This window comes from Cimex lectularius, unplaced genomic scaffold, assembly GCF_000648675.2.
Source record: "Cimex lectularius strain Harlan isolate CLEC.00 unplaced genomic scaffold, Clec_2.1 scaffold99, whole genome shotgun sequence".
In the NCBI taxonomy this organism is placed as follows: Eukaryota; Metazoa; Arthropoda; class Insecta; order Hemiptera; family Cimicidae; genus Cimex; species Cimex lectularius.
The window spans coordinates 796,108-815,099 of record NW_019392713.1 but is presented as its reverse complement, the minus strand read 5'-3'; the positions used below and the strand labels follow the sequence as shown (position 1 = coordinate 815,099).

Below are 18,992 nucleotides of genomic sequence, written 5' to 3'. Positions count from 1 at the left end.
TGACCTCAAACACTGCATACAGCACAATACACACAACTTTTCAATTTTTGACTAAAAGTAATTCGTAATCTCGCAAAATGTGGTTAATACGTTTTGGAAGTGAAAAATTCCCCGCCCACCCGGCGAAAGTTGGCGCGGCAGGGTACAAGATCCGGGAATTCGGCCTGTTAGTGGATGACATTGTAATTTACATTTCAAACTGGTGTTTGCCTTGTAACACGAGCAGAATAAAATCAGAATTTGGCCACAATGAAATAGAGTTTGATTGTTTAGCAAGCCTTGACCAGCCAATATAGAACTCTTAAAACGCCAATTGTTAAAGAAAAGAAACATTCTTGTATGCTGTCTGATTTCAACGTTAGGTTATATTTAAACAAATCATAAAATTTTCAAAGCAAACTCTACATTTACATCAACCCAGAGGAAAAAATAATAAACTTATTTATAAAAAATGATTTTTTTTTCATCACTTGGATTTCTAAAAAATTTCGTTTAATTAACTACAAATTTATTCAAAATAGTTCTTTCAATAATTTACCGTATTAAATTAGTTTTTAAAAAAGTATACTATTTATTACACAGCAAGGAAATACAAAACTGGTATAACCACTTCCAATTAGGGAATCTTCGGTCTAGGTCAAAAGAGGAATGCGAAGGGTTGCAACAGATAAGGGTCAAGCGAGTAGGTAACACCTCCCCCTTTAAAAAAAAAAAACTTTCTTCTGGAAGTTGGACCTTAAGATTCCCTATTACAATACTACAATAAGTTACATTTCACCTTCACTATTAAATGTATCTAATGTAGTTTGAATTTGATCTGTGGGAACTACTGCCAATATATCATCTACGTATTTAATGAGGAAGGGTAATGTGAAAGGAAGTTGTGGTAAGACTGTGTTTAATAGATGTATCATAATTATGTGTGCAAGTATTGGGCCTAGGTTGCATTGTATAAATTCAATTTTTTCCACATCCTAAATGTATTTGTTAAATGTAAACAATGTTTGTAAATCCCAGGCCCTGAAGATGATCTCAATAAAGATCGAAACGTTGGCACGGTAAAGAAAATGTTTTTCTGAAACCTACATCACACCAGACCGCATCTCACAATTTCTGAATAATTATCGATTAACGGTCACTAATCACATACACTTTTAATTCAGTCTTTCCTTTTTTCTATTTTGTCTCTGTAAAAAGACATTTGCGATTGGGGTTGTCTTATATGGGAGTGTGTGTGTAGATTCATTACTTATGGGCTGTTGATCGGAAAAATAAAGAAAAAGTTTATAATCTTCATTTATAGTTAGTCTCACTCAATTTGTATTAAAAGTCAGGAATAAGGCCAATTTGGGACAAAAGAAAAACAGTACCTTCATCAATTTTTTGAGGAATATACTTCCTTTATCAGGACTTTCATTTATATTATCATATATAATGACCATTGATATCAATAATATCAAAATAAGTTAATCATTATTGTTACTAATAAGATTTTATGCTGTTCATCTGAAAACAAAAATCTAAAAACCTCAGGAATGGATTGTAATAAAAATTGGGAGCATTAACACACAAAACATATACCATGTATTTTGAAATTTGTACATAAAAATTGATTTACAAAATGATATTCGCCCTGTGATATTCATTAACCCATGAACTGATTTAGAATCGAATACTAAGAAATAAGTTTAAATTGTTACAATACAATTTACAAGTTGTATGGCACCAATTTTTTTCCAGTTTAATATAAAAAATGATTGTTTAGCAATAATAGCTTTAAAAGTTTACTTTATATACCACTGCTAACACTCTGTAAAATACAAATGACATGCCTAAAAAAAATGTTTAAGCGACAAGTAATAATTTAAATATCACAAAACATGACTGATCTTAGAAAACACCGCTCCTTATCAAACAAATGTACAAGTTATTTGATCTAAAAGAAATAACTAGACATAACATGTTACGTAACTTAAAAAAAATCCAATTACATTTATTTTAAACTGCGTGGTACAATCATGTTTTATCACGACTTTATCAAGTCTAGGAGTATTGTATTTTTTTAATTATTAGGAGGCACACTGTGATATCAATGTTATTATTTTTTATTATTATTATTGCTTTTGTAACTTGCAATAAGTTCAATGTTCCAAGTCTTTTTTTTTAATTGGCACAGATTGTAATGACAATATATAATAAACAATATGCTACAATTAACAATAAATTGATTTAAATAAATTTTCATTATAAAGCTGCAAAATTCTAATACTCTCAGTATCACAGATACAAATAAGTGACTAAAAATTTGGCGAAACACTTAAAACTTAAATTGCTCTGTTTTTTAAATGGATATATGATAAATAGAGATTCATAAACTTTAAAAGAAATATTAGTTAACAATTAAATTCAAATTTACATACAAAAATCTGCAAAATGATGAACATATGTATCTTTGTTTGAAATGTTAAAAAATCTTTGTTAAAACATGCTGAAAATCGTGTTGTTTTATTTATTTTTTAATGAGCATTGTCACCAATTTTGCATGTTTATTTGAATTTAAATTGAAAGTTTACGTAAAGAATATTTAAAAAAATACAATTATATTATATATGATATTTTAATACAAAGCACTCATAGAAAAACTCGGCGAAAATATGGAAGCAAAGAGGAAAACATTAAACAGCCTTTATGCCATAGGTTTCATAAGCATTATTTGTGAATAATAATGCCATATAACAATACATAACAGCAATTATGAAAGTATGTAGTAAGCCATTTTTTCTATTTCCTTTTCTAAACCTAAATTTTTAAAAGATTTTCCGTAAGTTTATTGTCTTGAGTGAACAAAACCTATCAGTCTTTTAAATTCATTTTTCAAATTTTGGTTGATATGCCAGCTCACTGTGTCATTAAGAGATAATAAGTAATAATAAGTACATCTTAACTTACCCCAGATTTGGATCAGCAAAGCTAACAGTTAACCTAAACTGTATTGTCATATCTTTATATTTCAAGAACAAGAAATGAAGTTTCATAAGCAATGTATGTTGTGTCATTTCGTTTTTCTATGAAAAAAACCATCTTTTATTTATTCTACTTTATTTTCCTTGTGTCAAGAAAGCTCTCTAAGTATTGGCTCAGTGACCATTTTGTCTCTTGTAGCATGATATGCTTCTCTTTCTTTGTCTGGGAACTTAGTCGGAAGGTTTGGAGAATGGAGGTGAACTTTGGCCGAATAAAGCCTGCCCCCTATGTCAACCTCATAATTGCCTGAGAGTACGTAGTCATTTGTCACCCTCTGTGGTACACCATTTTCATCAAAGTTCTGGACGAATCCTAGACAAATCTGAAACAAAGAGCCACAATAAAAATTAAGTGCGGTGATTCAGTGGGAATCACTTGGTCAAGAGAGTAGGCATAGCACGAAAACACAGAATGTCATTTGAAAAAAGTAGAACTGGGAAACTTTTTGTTCAGTGGAGGAAAATAATTCTTGGTATATTGAACCCCTTCCATGAATCCACCCCTTTTCGCACAGTCCCGCCCACCATCAATTTCGTTTAAGCTTGGAAATCTAATTCAACACAGAATTAAGTTTACACATTTCGTTTTCTACAAATTAGCAGTTAATCTTGTAAATGTTTGTATGCCTTCTTGTACTAATGCTTAAAGCCCCTTGGGATTTGACAGGATGTATGCGGAGGGGTACTTCTTTATATTTACAATACTCGGCTAGTTGCTCTTGCCGTCTGTGAATGAGCAAGTTGAATTTTATCGTAGCACAATCAGCAATTACAAGGAGGATGGTCAAAGCGTACGGAAAGTTCTTGGAAAACATATAGTCTTGACTTTTTGTTTTTTATTTTTTTAGAACTGCATACAAAGTGCAACAAACTCAAATTGCTACATACATGCACATTTACATATTTCGTGTGAATGATTTGAATAACCACCATCGAGTGAAAGTGGCCATTATGGCATGCAGTCAACAGCAGTCCCTACAGTTGTTGAAGTTACAAAATCAGATGGTCGCTAGGCCACCATTACTTCAGTCTTCTATGATTTTTAAAGGAAGGGTTGAGGATGGACAGGTTGCGAATTGACCAGTATTTATGAGAGGATAGTTTCAAGTGAATTTTATTGTTGCCAGGTTTGGGGCGTAGGGTATAATGAGATCGGAGTGGATAGTGGGGTCAGCTCTACAGTCAAAAGATGAGAGACCCATCTGGTAAAGTTCTGTAATGTATATTTTGACAACTCCTACTTGCTATTTCAGTTATGAACACTGGATCGTTATGGTCTTGAAGAAGAAAGCAAATTTAGTTGCTACTACAAACTTTCGGCCTATTTTAAAGGTCATCATCAGGGCCTATTTTATTTAAGACTTAACTATCAATATAACTGTAAAGAATATACAAAACAACCTTAACTATCTCTACAGATTGACATATTTAAGTTTTTACAGGTGATTTTTTTTTTTTTTTTTGAATGTGACAATTCATATATGTGTGTTCAAATTTGGGGGGGTTATTGTGAAAAAAGGGCCAGAGGCGATGGTGGGAATCGAACCCACGACCGCGGCGTGAGAGTCTCTCATGCTAACCACTCGGCTACCGCGGTCCCCCTACAGGTGATCTCAAATTTCCTTGAAGACCGACGCAGTCCCAACATTACCAAGGATGTATCAGTGTTTCAACCTTATCCCGGAGGTCCTCCTCTCGTTATCAAAGACCGTTTTTGTAAATTAATAAGACCTTCATAAATTGAACTTAAGCCCATAGTGTTTGTTTGAATGATTATTCATAAATCGTGAGGAGGTCTGGTGTGATGTAGGTTTCATAAAAACATGTTATGCCAACGTTTCGATCTTTATTGAGATCATCTTCAGAGCCTGGGATTTACAAACATTGTTTAAATTTAACAAATACATGTAGAATATGGAAAAAAGTGAATTTATACAATGCAAAAAAATATGCTTTTTATATTCAATCAAAGTATTTTTACTCACTCAAAGTGTTTGTCTTCTGTGTAATTGTGCTATTCTTGCGTGTCGTGTTGAGAGTGCCAGTGAGATATTGCTGTTTTATGTTTATATATGCTGGATTTTGAAGGGGTGGGGAAGGAAGTTGGTATAGAAAAGACATTTTTGTATAAGGCGTCGGCTTCTTTGAGGTGAAAATAGTCGACGAAGGGAAAAAACGTTGGTAATGGTTTGGCCAGATTATCCTTTCAGGATTAGACATGGATAAAAACGAAAGGGAAAGCTAAATTGTTGAAAAGTTAGACTAGGTGAAAATGTTTGATGTGTGGAATGTGATATGATGATATATGTATGTTATCTATATTGAATTTGATTAATGATATTGGCATAGCTGCGACTGAGTTTACATGTATCTGTTCTGTAATTGCTGTGCTTATCTCCGTTGATGTAAACCATCTCTAAAAAGTTACGTTTATGTTTGTTTTGTTCTGTGTGTAATATTTTTGGATTGTTGAAGTCGAAATTGTGTTTGTGTTCAAAATGGTGGATAGCGAGTGCTGCAGGATTTTGCTTGGGTTTTTTGCAATCATAGATGTTGCTTATTCTCTTGTCCAGATATTGGGATGTAAGACCGATGTAAGTTGCCGGACAGTTTAAACAGTTGATCTTGTAGATTACGTCAGATTTATTTGTTATTGGTGTGGGATCTTTAATTTTGGAAAAAAGTGTTTGAATTGTTTTATAATGTTACAAATATTTCAATTAATTATTCTTTTCATCTAAAGTTTTTGGCTGACATGAAAAACTAGTGTCATGAGCAGGATTTGAACTCACGACCTTCAATTAGACACTAAACATAAAATGGGTTACAAATATTATTTTCCATTTTAGTATGTAGAACCTCTTTTATTCTTCTGAGTAATTGAAACTCTTTGTCAATTAATTCAATATTCCAAAAGTTAAATTTATGCCTAGTTGATATTGAATGTTTTGATAGTCTGGTAGTTGTTAAGTTTGATAGTAGAGAGGTAACAAATTGCACTTATGTTCTCTTCCATAACGCTGGTCTAAGGACTCATGTTGCTGGATCATATTCATTTTCAAAGGTAACCGTTTGTTGAATCTCTTACATAAGGCAACAGTTGAGCCCTAGACATTGGCTCTAGCCACCTGACATCCCTACCAACTAACTTCAGACTCCCTTCCTTCTGCAGTTTTATTTTTTATCTTGTTTGTACATGGCTTTTACCCCAAGAGCAGCATAATGGGAGGGTCACCTTGTGTTACCTAATGAACTGTAACGGTGGGATGATGTGGTTTATACAGGTCTGTTAATGGAATTGGAGTGAGTCTGGAAGAAAGTGGCAGAGTCTACAGGTGGGAAAAGAGCGAATATTCAAGGCCTCTGGCAAAGCAAAAGAAAGGAGCTCTGGATGAATGTGGAAAACGCGCTTTTCAAGAGTACGGATGAGGAGACATTACTTGGCCTAATGGAATTTACAGGGCCTCTGTCCAGCAAGAAGAGGAGGCTAAACAGAAAGTACTGTCTAGGAAAAAGGTGAAATTGGTATACAGAGATGTAAAGGAGGGCGACACTCTCTTTGCTTCCCCTCCTTACCTTCCCACATATTTCCAAAGATAGGTTCTGTGGTCCCAAAAGACACAATATACTCTAAAAGTAGCCACTTGCTCACTTTAAAATGAAGATCTTAAAAACAAAAGTCTTGTTTATATTTGAAATTGCCTCATATTAGTTAATTGGATTTATAATTGTTGTAACAAAACCATGAAAGAAAACTTACCTGGCTTTTGAATGTAAATCCATACCCAGTGGTCGTTGTAGCACCGACATATTTCCCGTCCCTGTAAATTGGCTCACCTCCCCAGGACCAGAGTTCAGTTTCTGCATCATGGTCAGTAAGCACTAGTTGAACATACATACGTCTGACGCCTTCCTCTCTTTGTTTTAAAAGTGCATCTCGTCCAATAAATTCCCCTTTCTACAAATGAACAAGTTAAGGTAAAGAGAATTGTGAGCCAATGAAATAGGACCAACTTCGAATTTAACACGCCAAGTCCTCCCACATTCTAACGGTGTTGTTGTTGTGTCAAGATCTTGCCCCCAAAATGCATAAAATTTCTCTACTCTCAACGCCCTCATTGCATAATAGCCGAAATGCTTAATTCCATATTTTTCACCTGCTTCGATTATTTTATCATATACATGTAGGGCAAACTAGAACAGACAAAATAAATGTATAAAATTAAATGAAGAAACGCAGGAAAGAAACAGACAAACCTCATTCGGGATGTAAAGAACATAACCGAGTTCTCCTGTATGAGTTAAATTCATCGCTCTTATGCCATTGGCACAGCCCACATCGATTTCCTAAGCATACAAGCATTAAAATCCATAATAAATAACATTTCAGAAAAAATAATTCACCTTAAATGTGAAAAATGGGAAATGTTTTGGACTTAAATCTTGATCGGTAAGCTCTGACAAAAGAGATCTTGTCAGAGGCCCCATTAGACAAATAGCTGTATACATTGATGTCACGTCTGCCAGAGACACTGAACTGTCTTTAGGTAGATGCCTCTGTATCCAAACTTTGCATCTCGTTTGTTGAATCGTTGGTGCAATCATCATGTAACTAATAAGTAAATTTTGTTGAAACTTTGAACTTTTTAAAAAAAATGATCATTCATAAGACTTACTGGTTTGGTGCAATACGAATGAGACTGCAATCATTTTCATAACCACCTGATTCATTTTGCATACCGGAGTGAATAATGCTTCCAATAGAAACGTCAACATCATTGCTGCATAAATATTGTAAAGCTTTTACGACTTCATCCCCTTTAGACTTAAACCACAATCAATATAAATTAAATTTTTGTATAATCAATGAAAAGTATAAGAAACATACCCATAATTCAAGTTTGGTAAAAGAAGAATAATCGCTTATTCCTACAGATTCTCGGCAAGCATCGTATTCACACGCAACATAATCAAACCAGGGTGGCTTCCCAAAAGTGTTTGTAGTGGCTATTCTGAAAGACGACCCTCCATCCTTCTGGTCTAACATTGTCAGTAAAACAATAACTTAATTTTGAATCGTTAAAATTATAATAATGGTTACCTGGCTGAAACCAAGCAGGTCGTTCGTAGCCCATGACCTGGCCAAAAACTGCACCTGCATCTTTAAGTTTTGGATAAATAGGTGACATTCGAAGATTTCTGCCTGTCTTAAATTCATGAAAAGGGTACATCAATCCATAATGCAGTCCTTTTTTTAGACAAATTGTGCAAAGTATTATTTTAAATGGCAGAAGAAGAAATTATAATATTATTGACTTACCAGGAACTTCACTAACGCGTTCTTTTAAGAATTTTGTATTATTGTGCAGACCTAAGAACCTGGTGATATCAATTTCATACATATCATAAGAAGTGGTTTTTGTAGTCACAAGTTCCGCTAATGCTTTGCCGACGCCGCCAGCTGCTGAAATGCCTACAGTCTTCATGCCAGCAGCTACATAGTAATTTTCAATCTTTAAATTAATTCATTGTAATTTAATTTTTGAAAAGAAAGAAAATTACTATGAATATATGTAAGAAAATACTGTACCTCTGGAGCTTCACCAACAAGCCATTTGCAGTCAGGTGAAAAAGCTTCAGGGGAATTTGTCAATTTATGAACCGAAAATTCTCCCAAGGAAGGTACCCTGTGCAATATTTGCTCCAATAGAACATGAAAATGATCCCAATCTTCGGGTAATCGGCGTTCGGCCTGACTCCCTGCAAAAATTTGTTTCATTGCTCAACATCCAATCAACCATGATAGATAGAATTACTTGGAATGATTCCATCAACGTAAGCCGGTTTTGCTACCGGTTCGAAACCACCGGCAATTATGTAGCCATTACATTCTCTAAAATAAATATGCCCGTCTTGATCTCTAACAACTAAAAAGCCAAAAATCTCATGTTAAAATCTCATGATGAACCATTTTCCAACCTTGCAAGTTGATACCTGGGGTTAAAGGATCAACTGGAGGAATTGGTTTTGTCAAAAGGTAATAATGTTCAACAGGATGTTGTGGTATTTTGACAGGTGGATTGCTTTTCATTCCAAGCTCTCTTGCCCAAAAGCCAGCACAGTTCACAAATGCCGAACACTTCACTCTACCTAGGTTTGTGTCAACAGCTTTTACTTTTCCACCATGACTAGAGACCTTCTCAACTGAACACAGCTCATAAATACGTACACCTAAAACCAAAAAATAAAAATTTGACAAAACAATAACATTAAAGCATTCCCATCGCCCCTCGAGCTGTGTATGTGACTTGGGAGGATGGTGGAATATTTATAAAAGTACCCCGTCGACCCCAATTGGATTATCGTTTATTGTTATTCGTTATGTATGCAAGTCGATTGAGCAATGTTGAGTACTCCATCTACTAAATAGAATGAATGCAACGTATAGGTATAGGTGTGAATGTATTTATTTGTGTGAATGCATATTGAATGTGTGTTGCAATATTTTGCATGCTCTCAGGGCTGAAATGACCAAGCTGTTGGATGCCCCTTTAAAAAAAATAATCAATAAATAAAAAAAATCAATCAAAAGTTTTCTAATTACCTTTGGATATAGCTGATTTTAATAGTGAGTGGCAAAGTTTATAAGGGTCACCCACACCATCTCCTGGGATCCAGAGACCACCTTTTAAATCATCAATAGCAATAAGAGGACAAAGTTCTCTGGCTTCTACAGGCGTTACCAATTTACACTCAATATTCCAAGACCTAAGCAGAAAAAAATTAACATTATTATTATTATTAATTTTTAAGGGAAAAATTAACATTATTTATATAGTCACTAATTTCGTGGTCTGCTTGACCAATTAATATATTACAATTAATTAAGGTTTTTAGTTGAGATAAAAAAGTCAATGGCACAAGCGGGATTTGAACCTTCGAAGGATGGAAAACTCAAAAGGTGGGGTTGAGATAGGAAGTTGGTATCCGAGTGGATCGAGGTCACGATAGCTCAAGTGTAGAGCAGTGGTGTATCTAGCCGAAGATCGTGGGTTCGAATCCTGCTGGTGCCATTGACTTTTTTATCTCAACTAAAAACCTTAATCAATTGTAATTATTTATATAGTTCTTAGTTTTTAGACCCCTAGTTTATGTAACTTAAATTAAATTTTTATGCCCAACAAATCAAAATATCAAATATTTCGAATATTGACACATTCACCCAAGACCTAGTCAGCTAGGCCTGGGGACTATGCCTTGTCCACAGGTGTCATAAACAGCCTCATCAACAAGGAAGCAGGGAATCACCAGTCCAGGACACAAAAACAAGCCGTGCCAGCGAGGACCAGGAAACCAAAACCATCCCAGGTCACATTCACAGTCTTGACAGCAAGGACCCAGGGTCTTCCCCCTCCAGGTCTTGTCAACCAAGATTCCTAACCTGAGGCTGCTCCTGGCTAAGCAAATGTATAAAACAGGCCAGGACTAGAGATGTCAGAGTGAAAAGTCAGATTCTGAACCTGAGTCATTGTTGGATAGATGGAGTCAAATACCGAGACATCCATCACCTCATTTCAGAGGCAGAGTCTTCTCGAGGAATTCATTAGCAGAAGAGGGTCCCAAGCAATCCATTCTTCAAGATCAATGACCCCACATGAAGACTGTACGCTGCAAAATCAAATGGATTGTATAACTGGCACCACCCCATAAGCTGGAATATTTATTAAAGCTTCTTGGCCATACAATGCAAATTTGTATTTATTATTTTTATTGTATAATGTCATAATTCCATTTCTTTTTCCTGTAAAATTTACATTTCTATAATAATGTATAGAATTCTTCTCAGAATCATATCTATATAGTGCAAGAATAGCTTTTCTAGATATTGTAATTGCCGTCATTTACAAATGATGTGTTCCTGTTGTCTCTGTCTATTTTATGCAGCATTGGTCATCTGACTGTCCCATTTTGTAAAATGGTGTTTTACTGGAGCATGTCTCATAATACAACTGTAACGACACATTATGATTTTAGTTACTTTCTGTTAAGAAGGAATTTCTCTTTTTCGCATTGGGTTATTAGTGGTGGTGGTCTTTTTGCTCGCCTTATGTATAACCCAATATTCCATCTATTTTTTAATTTGGGTATTATTTATACCATGAAAGGGGTGTTGTATCAAAGCTCCCCTTTTAGCTAAGCCTGTTGCCTTGTCTGAATTTCTTCGACGTGAAACCCACCTTAGTGTTAGACAGGTTTTTAAGTCTAGTAGGTTGAAGAGAATAATCTCTTAGTTCCCTTGACCATTTAAGTATTTCTCAATTTTAATGTTATTTAATTATTCATTAGATGAAATTTAAAGACAATTGACAGCTTAATTAAACTCAAAGAATACTATTTCAAGAGCAATATTTTGACCTTCAATTATGCCGATAACTAATTGCCCAGTTTGAAGATTGGTTTCATGTGCTATTCACAATCAAAACAGTGTTGAATGTTATCACTCTCTGAAATCTCAGATTTGTCATACACAAATTTCAATAATTAATGTTCCTTTTTGTTACTAAATTATTGTTATTGCTCCCATGTTTTTAACTAGCTTGACCACCAATTGAATGAACAACTTAAGGAATTTCTGTAACAGTCACTCTTAAAAAATTAAATTAATAAAAAACAATTATTACAATGCTGTAGAAGTAAGATGTATAAGCATTTAATGCAGTCAACCATTAATGTAAAATTTGCTTTGATATCAAGGTGTCGTTTGGAGGTTCTGAAATGTGGAAGGATTATCCTGACCCGGTTTAAATATAGGCTGTGCGACACACAGACATTTTGGGGCCATATATGAGTCTGGCATGTAAAGAAAGGTTGCTCAGTGTCCCACTAGATTGAAGATTGCCATTCCTTGATTTTTATAGTTATATAGTTTTATTTGTATAGTTATTATAGTTAACTATAACTCTATATATAGTTATATGTAGAGCATGAAGCAATTCTATTCTCAACTTGTCTGTACTGCTTCCTCAGTCCTTGTTTTTATCAACAGGAGGAAAAACAAAGCAGAGTTTCTTTCAATTTATTATCCATAACGTTTAATCACAATTCGTACAATTTCAAAATGCTTTGCTTTTGACAAACAAAATGACATCCATCTCCGGAACTGATTCTACATTCTGAATTTCACTAGCAGCCTGAACAGCTAATTCATTTCACACCCCAAAAGCACTGACTTATTATTTTTGAGGTAGAACTAAACTGGTTTTGGATCAGTTATGAGGATAAAGTTTGTGAAAATAGCCAGGGTGTCTGTGATTGGCTCTATACTATTAATACACAAACTGAATGTATCGGTTCTGTAAACACTGCAAAGGAGGCATAGAGAAAATTCCAATGACATCTTAGAACCTAGATTTTAAGGGGTATTAAATTTTTTGTCCATTAAACATTGAAACCAACCACTAAAAATAGAACTAGATAAAATTTTATTAATTGGTGAAGAAAAATCCATGAAGGAAAATGTTGTGACTGGTAGGTATATTTTTAATGATGCAAGTCAAGAAATAAATTTTTTAGACACCATCCTATTGTCAAATACTTGAAATTACCTCTAGTCCAAAGTCAATAAGTAAATAACTGATAACAATAAAAGGAGATATTTTTTAAAGCAATAAATTTATAAGGATTGTGCAATCGACAGACTTTTTTAGTTGGTAAATATTGACAAGACTTTTTAGAAGGCAATAGTAACATAAACATAAGCAATAATAGTGATAGTTATTCTTTTCATCTAGGTTTTTGGTTGAGATGAAAAACTAGTGTCACGAGTGGGATTTGAACCCACGACCTTCGGACAAAGTGCCTCAATTACTCAGAAGAAGAATAAAGGGGGTTCTACATACTAAAATAGAAAAGAATATTTGTAACCCATTTTATGTTTAGTAGCCTAATTGAACAAATTACTTATTTCAATTAATTATTCATTTTATGTAAGATCTTGGCTGATATGAAAAAGTTAGTGTCACGAGTGGTATTCGAACCCACCAACCAACCATGGTAAAAAGAGGGAAAATTTGAAGTTGAGAGGGGAGTTTGTGTCTGGGTGGATTGAAGTCACGATAGCTCAAGTAGTTCGAGCAGCGGCGTATTGAGCCAAAGTTTGTGGGTTCGAATTCCGCCCGTGACACTAGTTTTTCACGTCATCTAAAAACTTTAGATGAAAAGAATAATTCATTGGAATAATTAATATGGTCAATTATGGCCACTAAACAAATATGTTCGCGACAGTGTTGAATGTTATTGGCCTATCGCACTAACACCAATTTTATCAAAAGTTTTAGAATATGCATTTAAAAATAGGTTTCGTATGACTTTCTGGACACTTTCAACTTTCTCTTTTCAACACAGTATGGGTTAAAAAAAAAAATTGTTATAAAAAATAAGTTGAAAGTATTGTATAAATCTTTATGTAAGGTTTTGGTTGAAATGAAAAAGTTAGTGTCACGAGCGGGATTCAAACCCACGATCTTTGGTACACCAACTCCCCATCTCAAACTACAACCTTTCGAATTTTCCCTCTTTTTGCCATTTTTTGGTGTCCGAGAGGATCGAAGTCACGATAGCTCAAGTAGTAGAGCAGCGGCGTATTTATCCGAAGATCATGGATTCAATTCCCGCTCGTGACACTGACTTTTTCATTTCAACCAAAACCTTACAAAAAAGATTAATTAATTGAAAGAAGTAATTTGGTTAATAACTGTAAAAGTCCAAAATTTGGAATTTGGATCACAGCAGCTCTGAATTCAAACCCAACATACAAATAGACTTTATTGCAGGGTCAAATAATTAAACAAAGTAAAACATAAAATTAAAATATATTTGGACAGTTTTATTACATTATTATTTTTAGCTATTATTCAATGATAAAGTAATGTAATTCCTGTCATATAAGAGGGTTTAATTCATTGTTTATTTTAAAACATAATAACCAAAAGACAAAATAAATACTGATTAGTTTAGCTCAAGTCTTCACACATATGTACATACATGTTATGTAACAATTACTGCGCAATAGATAAATGTGCATAGTTGCACTCTCACCCCTTCTAGGCCAATGTTTGTTTTCCTTCTCAACCCAATCATTATTCTGTTACGAGCCATAGTTGAGCGCATATCGACTATAGTAGTATTAATAACTCCTATAGTGGTAGTTTATTTATAACTAGTACTTAGCGCAGTCAGTAGGTAATGCCAAAAGTTTTGAATGTACATTATTAACTTTCCATTTTAACGGTTGATCGATATACAAACTTAGCAGCGTGAGTTCAGTGCATATGAACTTCAGTCTCTACATTAGAAATCATCATCACTTATCACCAGCCAAAACCAGTGAATATGATCATAGAAGCCTCCTTTAATGCAACCGTATATTTAGTTTAACTCACAATTGTTTTTACCATTTTGAAAATTTCGTGACTTCGATCCACTCGGACACCAACTTATAAACATAAATATAATATAATATAACATTATAAAAATAATAAACCACCAGTATTGGCGTGTTTTAACAGTTTATTTAAATCCATTACTACTAACATTAATATGTAACTGACTAACAGAGTAATCCATATTTGCTTAGTTGTCATAATTGACCATATTAATTATTCTAATTAATTATTGTTTTTATCTAAGGTTTTTGGTTGAGATGAAAAATTAGTGTCGAGATTCAACCCACTTGAGCTCATGACTTCACAATAGCTCAGGTGGTTAGAGTAGCGGCGTATTGAGCCGAAGGTCGTGGGTTCAAGACACTGACTTTTTCATCTCAACCAAGACCTTCTATAAAGAGAATAATTAATTGAAAGGAGTAATCTGGTAAATTACAAATATTTATTTATAAGTACAAATTAGAAAAAATATATGTATATCTAAATAAGGACAATGAAAATAAAAATGTATTCCAAAAGGTGAGCGTAAACGATACAAAAGTACCGTAAAACTGAGCGCACTGAGCAGGCAAGAGGTGCAAAATCAGGAACAAAATTGGGTAGATGGTAGGAAAGGGTTAAAGGGCAGTGGCAAGAGGTAGACGAAAGTAGTGCTGCAATTTTGCAAAAGTTGGAGAGAAGCTGAGAAGGCTAGAAAAGAGAAGCTCGATGTTGATGAGGGTGGAAAATAAAGAGTGTGGGACATCTCTGTTCACCGTTATACACATCCGAGTATTCAGCTAGGGGTCCTAAAAGGCAAACAACCAGAACAAACACAACAATCACTGGTTATTAAGTGAAATGAGTCGATTAGCGGCCAATGTCGTATATAAATATCATGCCTGGCATTTTTACTGTGATTCATACCTGGATCGGGACCAAAAATGATCTCGCCACCAGGCCTAGGAGCATCCAAGCTCAGATGAGATATCTTGCCACTAGACCCAAAAAGAGAAACAGTTTGTTTTTTGAGAACATCAAAGGTCGCCAGGATTTAGTCTTCACCTACTCCTACAAACTTACCCATGTCTTAAGTGGGCATAGAAAAAATTCCGGAAAAACCCAAAATGCTTCAACCTCAAGGAGAATGACACCTGGTCCTGTAATGCTGTGGTACCCCAAACTTGCGAACACCTAGTGCTTGACTTTAATCTACAGGAGCCAATGAGGGCAAATCTAACACAAACGGCAGTTATCGGGGTTATCGGGAAAAAAGGGCCAGAGGCGACGGTGGGAATCGAACCCACGACCGCGGCGTGAGAGTCTCTCATGCTAACCACTCGGCTACCGCGGTCCCCACAAACGGCAGTCTTAGCAGGAAAAAAAGTGGCCAGTTTCATTAAAGGCAATATTAAAAGAATTTCATCAAGATGCAATAATTTTTATTAATTCAATGAACTTTGACCTAAAATAATTGTTAATAACAAAATTTAAAAAATGTAAAATGTGTATATATGTATGTATGTGTGTGTATATATATAAATCATTATAACATAAGTAATTAACAAACTATTATTTAACAAAATTAAATGAACATGATTAAAACAAAATATCTAACTGTATAACAAATAATCAAAATCAACAACATCAAATATAAATGTAATTTCAATCTATTACTTGTAAAAAAACTGAATGGACGATGTAATTTTTTATTTATTTTATTTTATTTTTTATTTATTTTAATTTTTTAATTAATTTATTTTTAATGAGAGTTTGCAACAGCAAAGGTCATATCAACCCTCAGGGTGCCAGTCTTTTTTTTAAAACCAATTCGTATGTCAGTTTCGAATGGAGGGCCGTTGGATTCGAACCCAGGACCTTTACCTTACAGTACCATGTTAACCGTTGCGGCCACTGACACCACCCGTTGATGTAATCTTTAAACACCTGTAATCTTAATAAGGGGCAGGTGGAAGTATATTGCCTCTTGCAAAGTTAACTTGTGGGAGGAAAATAATAAAAAAGTCCCAAAAAGGTCAAGGTAGCATATTGAGCATATTGGGACTTGATTATATAGACTTGCAATTAGTACTGTACTTACACAGATAGAGCTTTCATCCTACGGAAGACTGTCATGCGATCGTTGGTCCTCGCAAGGCACAGGCTGCCACATTTCTTCCATCCTGTGTCGTACCCTTTTGATTCCAGTTCTTTGAACATCTCCATGGAGGTCTGGCAAAGTCTGACCTGTGCCAGGGTGGGCTTGAAGATGCCAACAAGGCCTGAAGAGTTCCATGTCGGTGCTCCACCAATCCTGACAAGTTTAAAAATGGTTTATTCTGTTAGAATTTCAACTGAGGATGGATTTACTTGGTCTGTTCCACAAGAATGGTCCTGCCCCCCCAGCCGATCTCGGCCAGGTGGTAGGCGACGGAGGCTCCGATGATGCCGCCCCCGCAGACGACGACCTGGGTCTCCCTGGGCAGAGACTCGGAGGCGGAGGCGATCTTCAAATCCGAGAAATCGACCGGCCCGGATATCAGGGATCGGAGGCCGAGCCGTTTTTGTGCCAAAACGCGGAATAGCATCACTGATGGGACGGCCGAGTGGCGTGACTACATCACTCCAGTTCCATTCGACACGGGAGAGACGGAGAAATCGGGGGCAGGGCGAGACAGGTCAGCATTTTCGCGTCTAGTACAAAGTACAACTGAGAGGACGAAACAAACTGCGAGTCGAGACAGGTCGATTGAAACCTCCCTAGCAGTTTGACAACACATGACCTTGACAACCAACCCGTCTTGCCGTTTCTTATCGGAGATAAATCTTATCAAAACTAAATAGATATGTATTTTTACCATTAAAAAAGTGCACTTTCATTAAATTTAATAAATTACATTTATGTTGCTCGTTTAATAAGCCGAGGGGCTAATATTTTTTTCCAAATAATTATTCTTTTTATGTAAGGTCTTGGTTGAGATGAAAAGTTATTGTCACGAGTGGGATTCGAACCTTCAGCTACCTTGCACAAAAAGAATAATTAATTGAAATAAGTAATTTGGTAAATTAGACCACTAAACATAAATATATTAACATTTATTTATTTTAAAGGTACAACATAAAAGGGGTAACATTTATGTATTTAAAGGTAGGTAGGCTTTAAGCCCCTTTACATGTAATTATTAATAAATTAAGTTTTACAAACATAGTAAAATGATAATAACAGCAATAATAATCTACCCTTCATTCCTTTATATAATTATTCTGTCAATCATTCTCATTAAATCGGGAATCTCTTATTCCCGTTGGTGCCGAAATCCTTATCTCACATTTCTTTAACTTTAATTCATTATTCTCGGTGGTGTTCGTCGTGCGCCATTTTGAATTGGTTGCTGGCGAACAAGGCCTTTTCCCAAATTCTTATACCTTTGAATGTTTGTCTGCTAGTGTTTGAATGAGAATTCTGCACAGAAGATTTCTTTATTTTTTCAGTAATTTTTGAGGGTGCTAGAGCAGAAAAATGAAATTTAAAAAATACAAATTGCTGGGTAATAAACTAGTGTTTACGCCAATGTAAACATTTTTATTTATTAATGGTTGGTTGTTAAATCTTGTCATTTGTTATCTTAAATTTAACATTTTGAAGAATTGTGAAAACGGAAAATTTGTAAGGATTAAGACGCTGGAGGGAGAAACAGGACTTTTCAGCAAGACGTCGTAAAAACAGTGAGTCGCTGCCTGGTTTTCGACCTGTACGTACGAACGTACAACAGCTGTTAGTCGCTCTCCGGTTTCCGACGGGTACGAACGAACGCACCTTTGAGTTCGTCCGGCGAGTGGTTCCAGACTCCAATCAAGATAAACACAAAATTATCGTCTGATCTACACTTTCGTGGGCCGGCAACAGGACGTACGAACGTCTTTATTCTTTTTCTTCTCAACATTGTCATTGTATCAACTTATCCCTTTCTATATATCTATATTTCTTCTTGTTAAGTTTGTTTTATTTCTGGCTAGATTTTAGTTTCAGTATTTGTCAATTAATAATTGTAATTGATAAAATTAACTATCAAACGTGTTATGCCCTGACTGTTCATCTCCCCGATTTTGGGACTTTTTTTTTATTTCTCACCCATACATCTTCCTTCGAATACGGGAGAAGAACTGATCGTATGTTCGGGAAAAATTGAAACCCTTGGGCCAAGAATCGAGGAGTTCCTAAAGGGTAATAGAGCGGACTTCAAGAAAATAGATACCAAGTTACAGCACGTGACCAATCGTTTGTCACGGCTTTCTCCCGGATCCGATGAGGAGAAACAAACGAAGTCAAGGCTGTTGGAGGAGTGTTTGGAGTGGATGGAAGCTGTTTCCTCTGCAGTTGGACCACCCCAGAAGGTAGTCGAGGAAGAAGATCTTCTTGCGGGACCGTTGAAACCGGAGAAACATTCCGCTACCTCCCAGTAGCCAGAGAATGAGGGTGCCGAGGGAGAAACAGAAAAAGAGGAATTCACACCTCAATGGATCCCGGAGGAAACTCGAGTGGCCA

The 18,992-nt window shown here is 35.3% G+C and overlaps 1 protein-coding gene across 2 annotated transcripts; it reads right to left on the bottom strand.

The window, feature by feature from the left end:
• Positions 1-1,561: 1,561 nt before the first annotated feature.
• On the bottom strand, positions 1,562-17,218 carry LOC106663325 (pyruvate dehydrogenase phosphatase regulatory subunit, mitochondrial). Of its 2 annotated transcripts, none has more exons than XM_014388081.2 (15): positions 16,817-17,216; positions 16,548-16,760; positions 9,628-9,791; positions 9,018-9,254; positions 8,840-8,950; positions 8,614-8,783; positions 8,344-8,536; positions 8,125-8,271; positions 7,912-8,063; positions 7,700-7,848; positions 7,428-7,635; positions 7,281-7,370; positions 7,038-7,217; positions 6,784-6,981; positions 1,562-3,346 (listed from the first exon to the last, which is right to left on the bottom strand). In XM_014388081.2, the coding sequence occupies exons 1-15, from the start codon at positions 17,032-17,034 to the stop codon at positions 3,113-3,115; spliced, it is 2,664 nt and encodes an 887-aa protein (XP_014243567.1). In that variant the 5' UTR covers positions 17,035-17,216; the 3' UTR covers positions 1,562-3,112. The 2 variants fall into 2 exon arrangements, with proteins under 2 accessions (XP_014243567.1, XP_024082203.1); XM_024226435.1 differs by lacking the exon at positions 1,562-3,346 and adding an exon at positions 5,920-6,689 and having other exon boundaries at positions 16,817-17,218.
• Between the last annotated feature and the right edge of the window lie 1,774 nt (positions 17,219-18,992).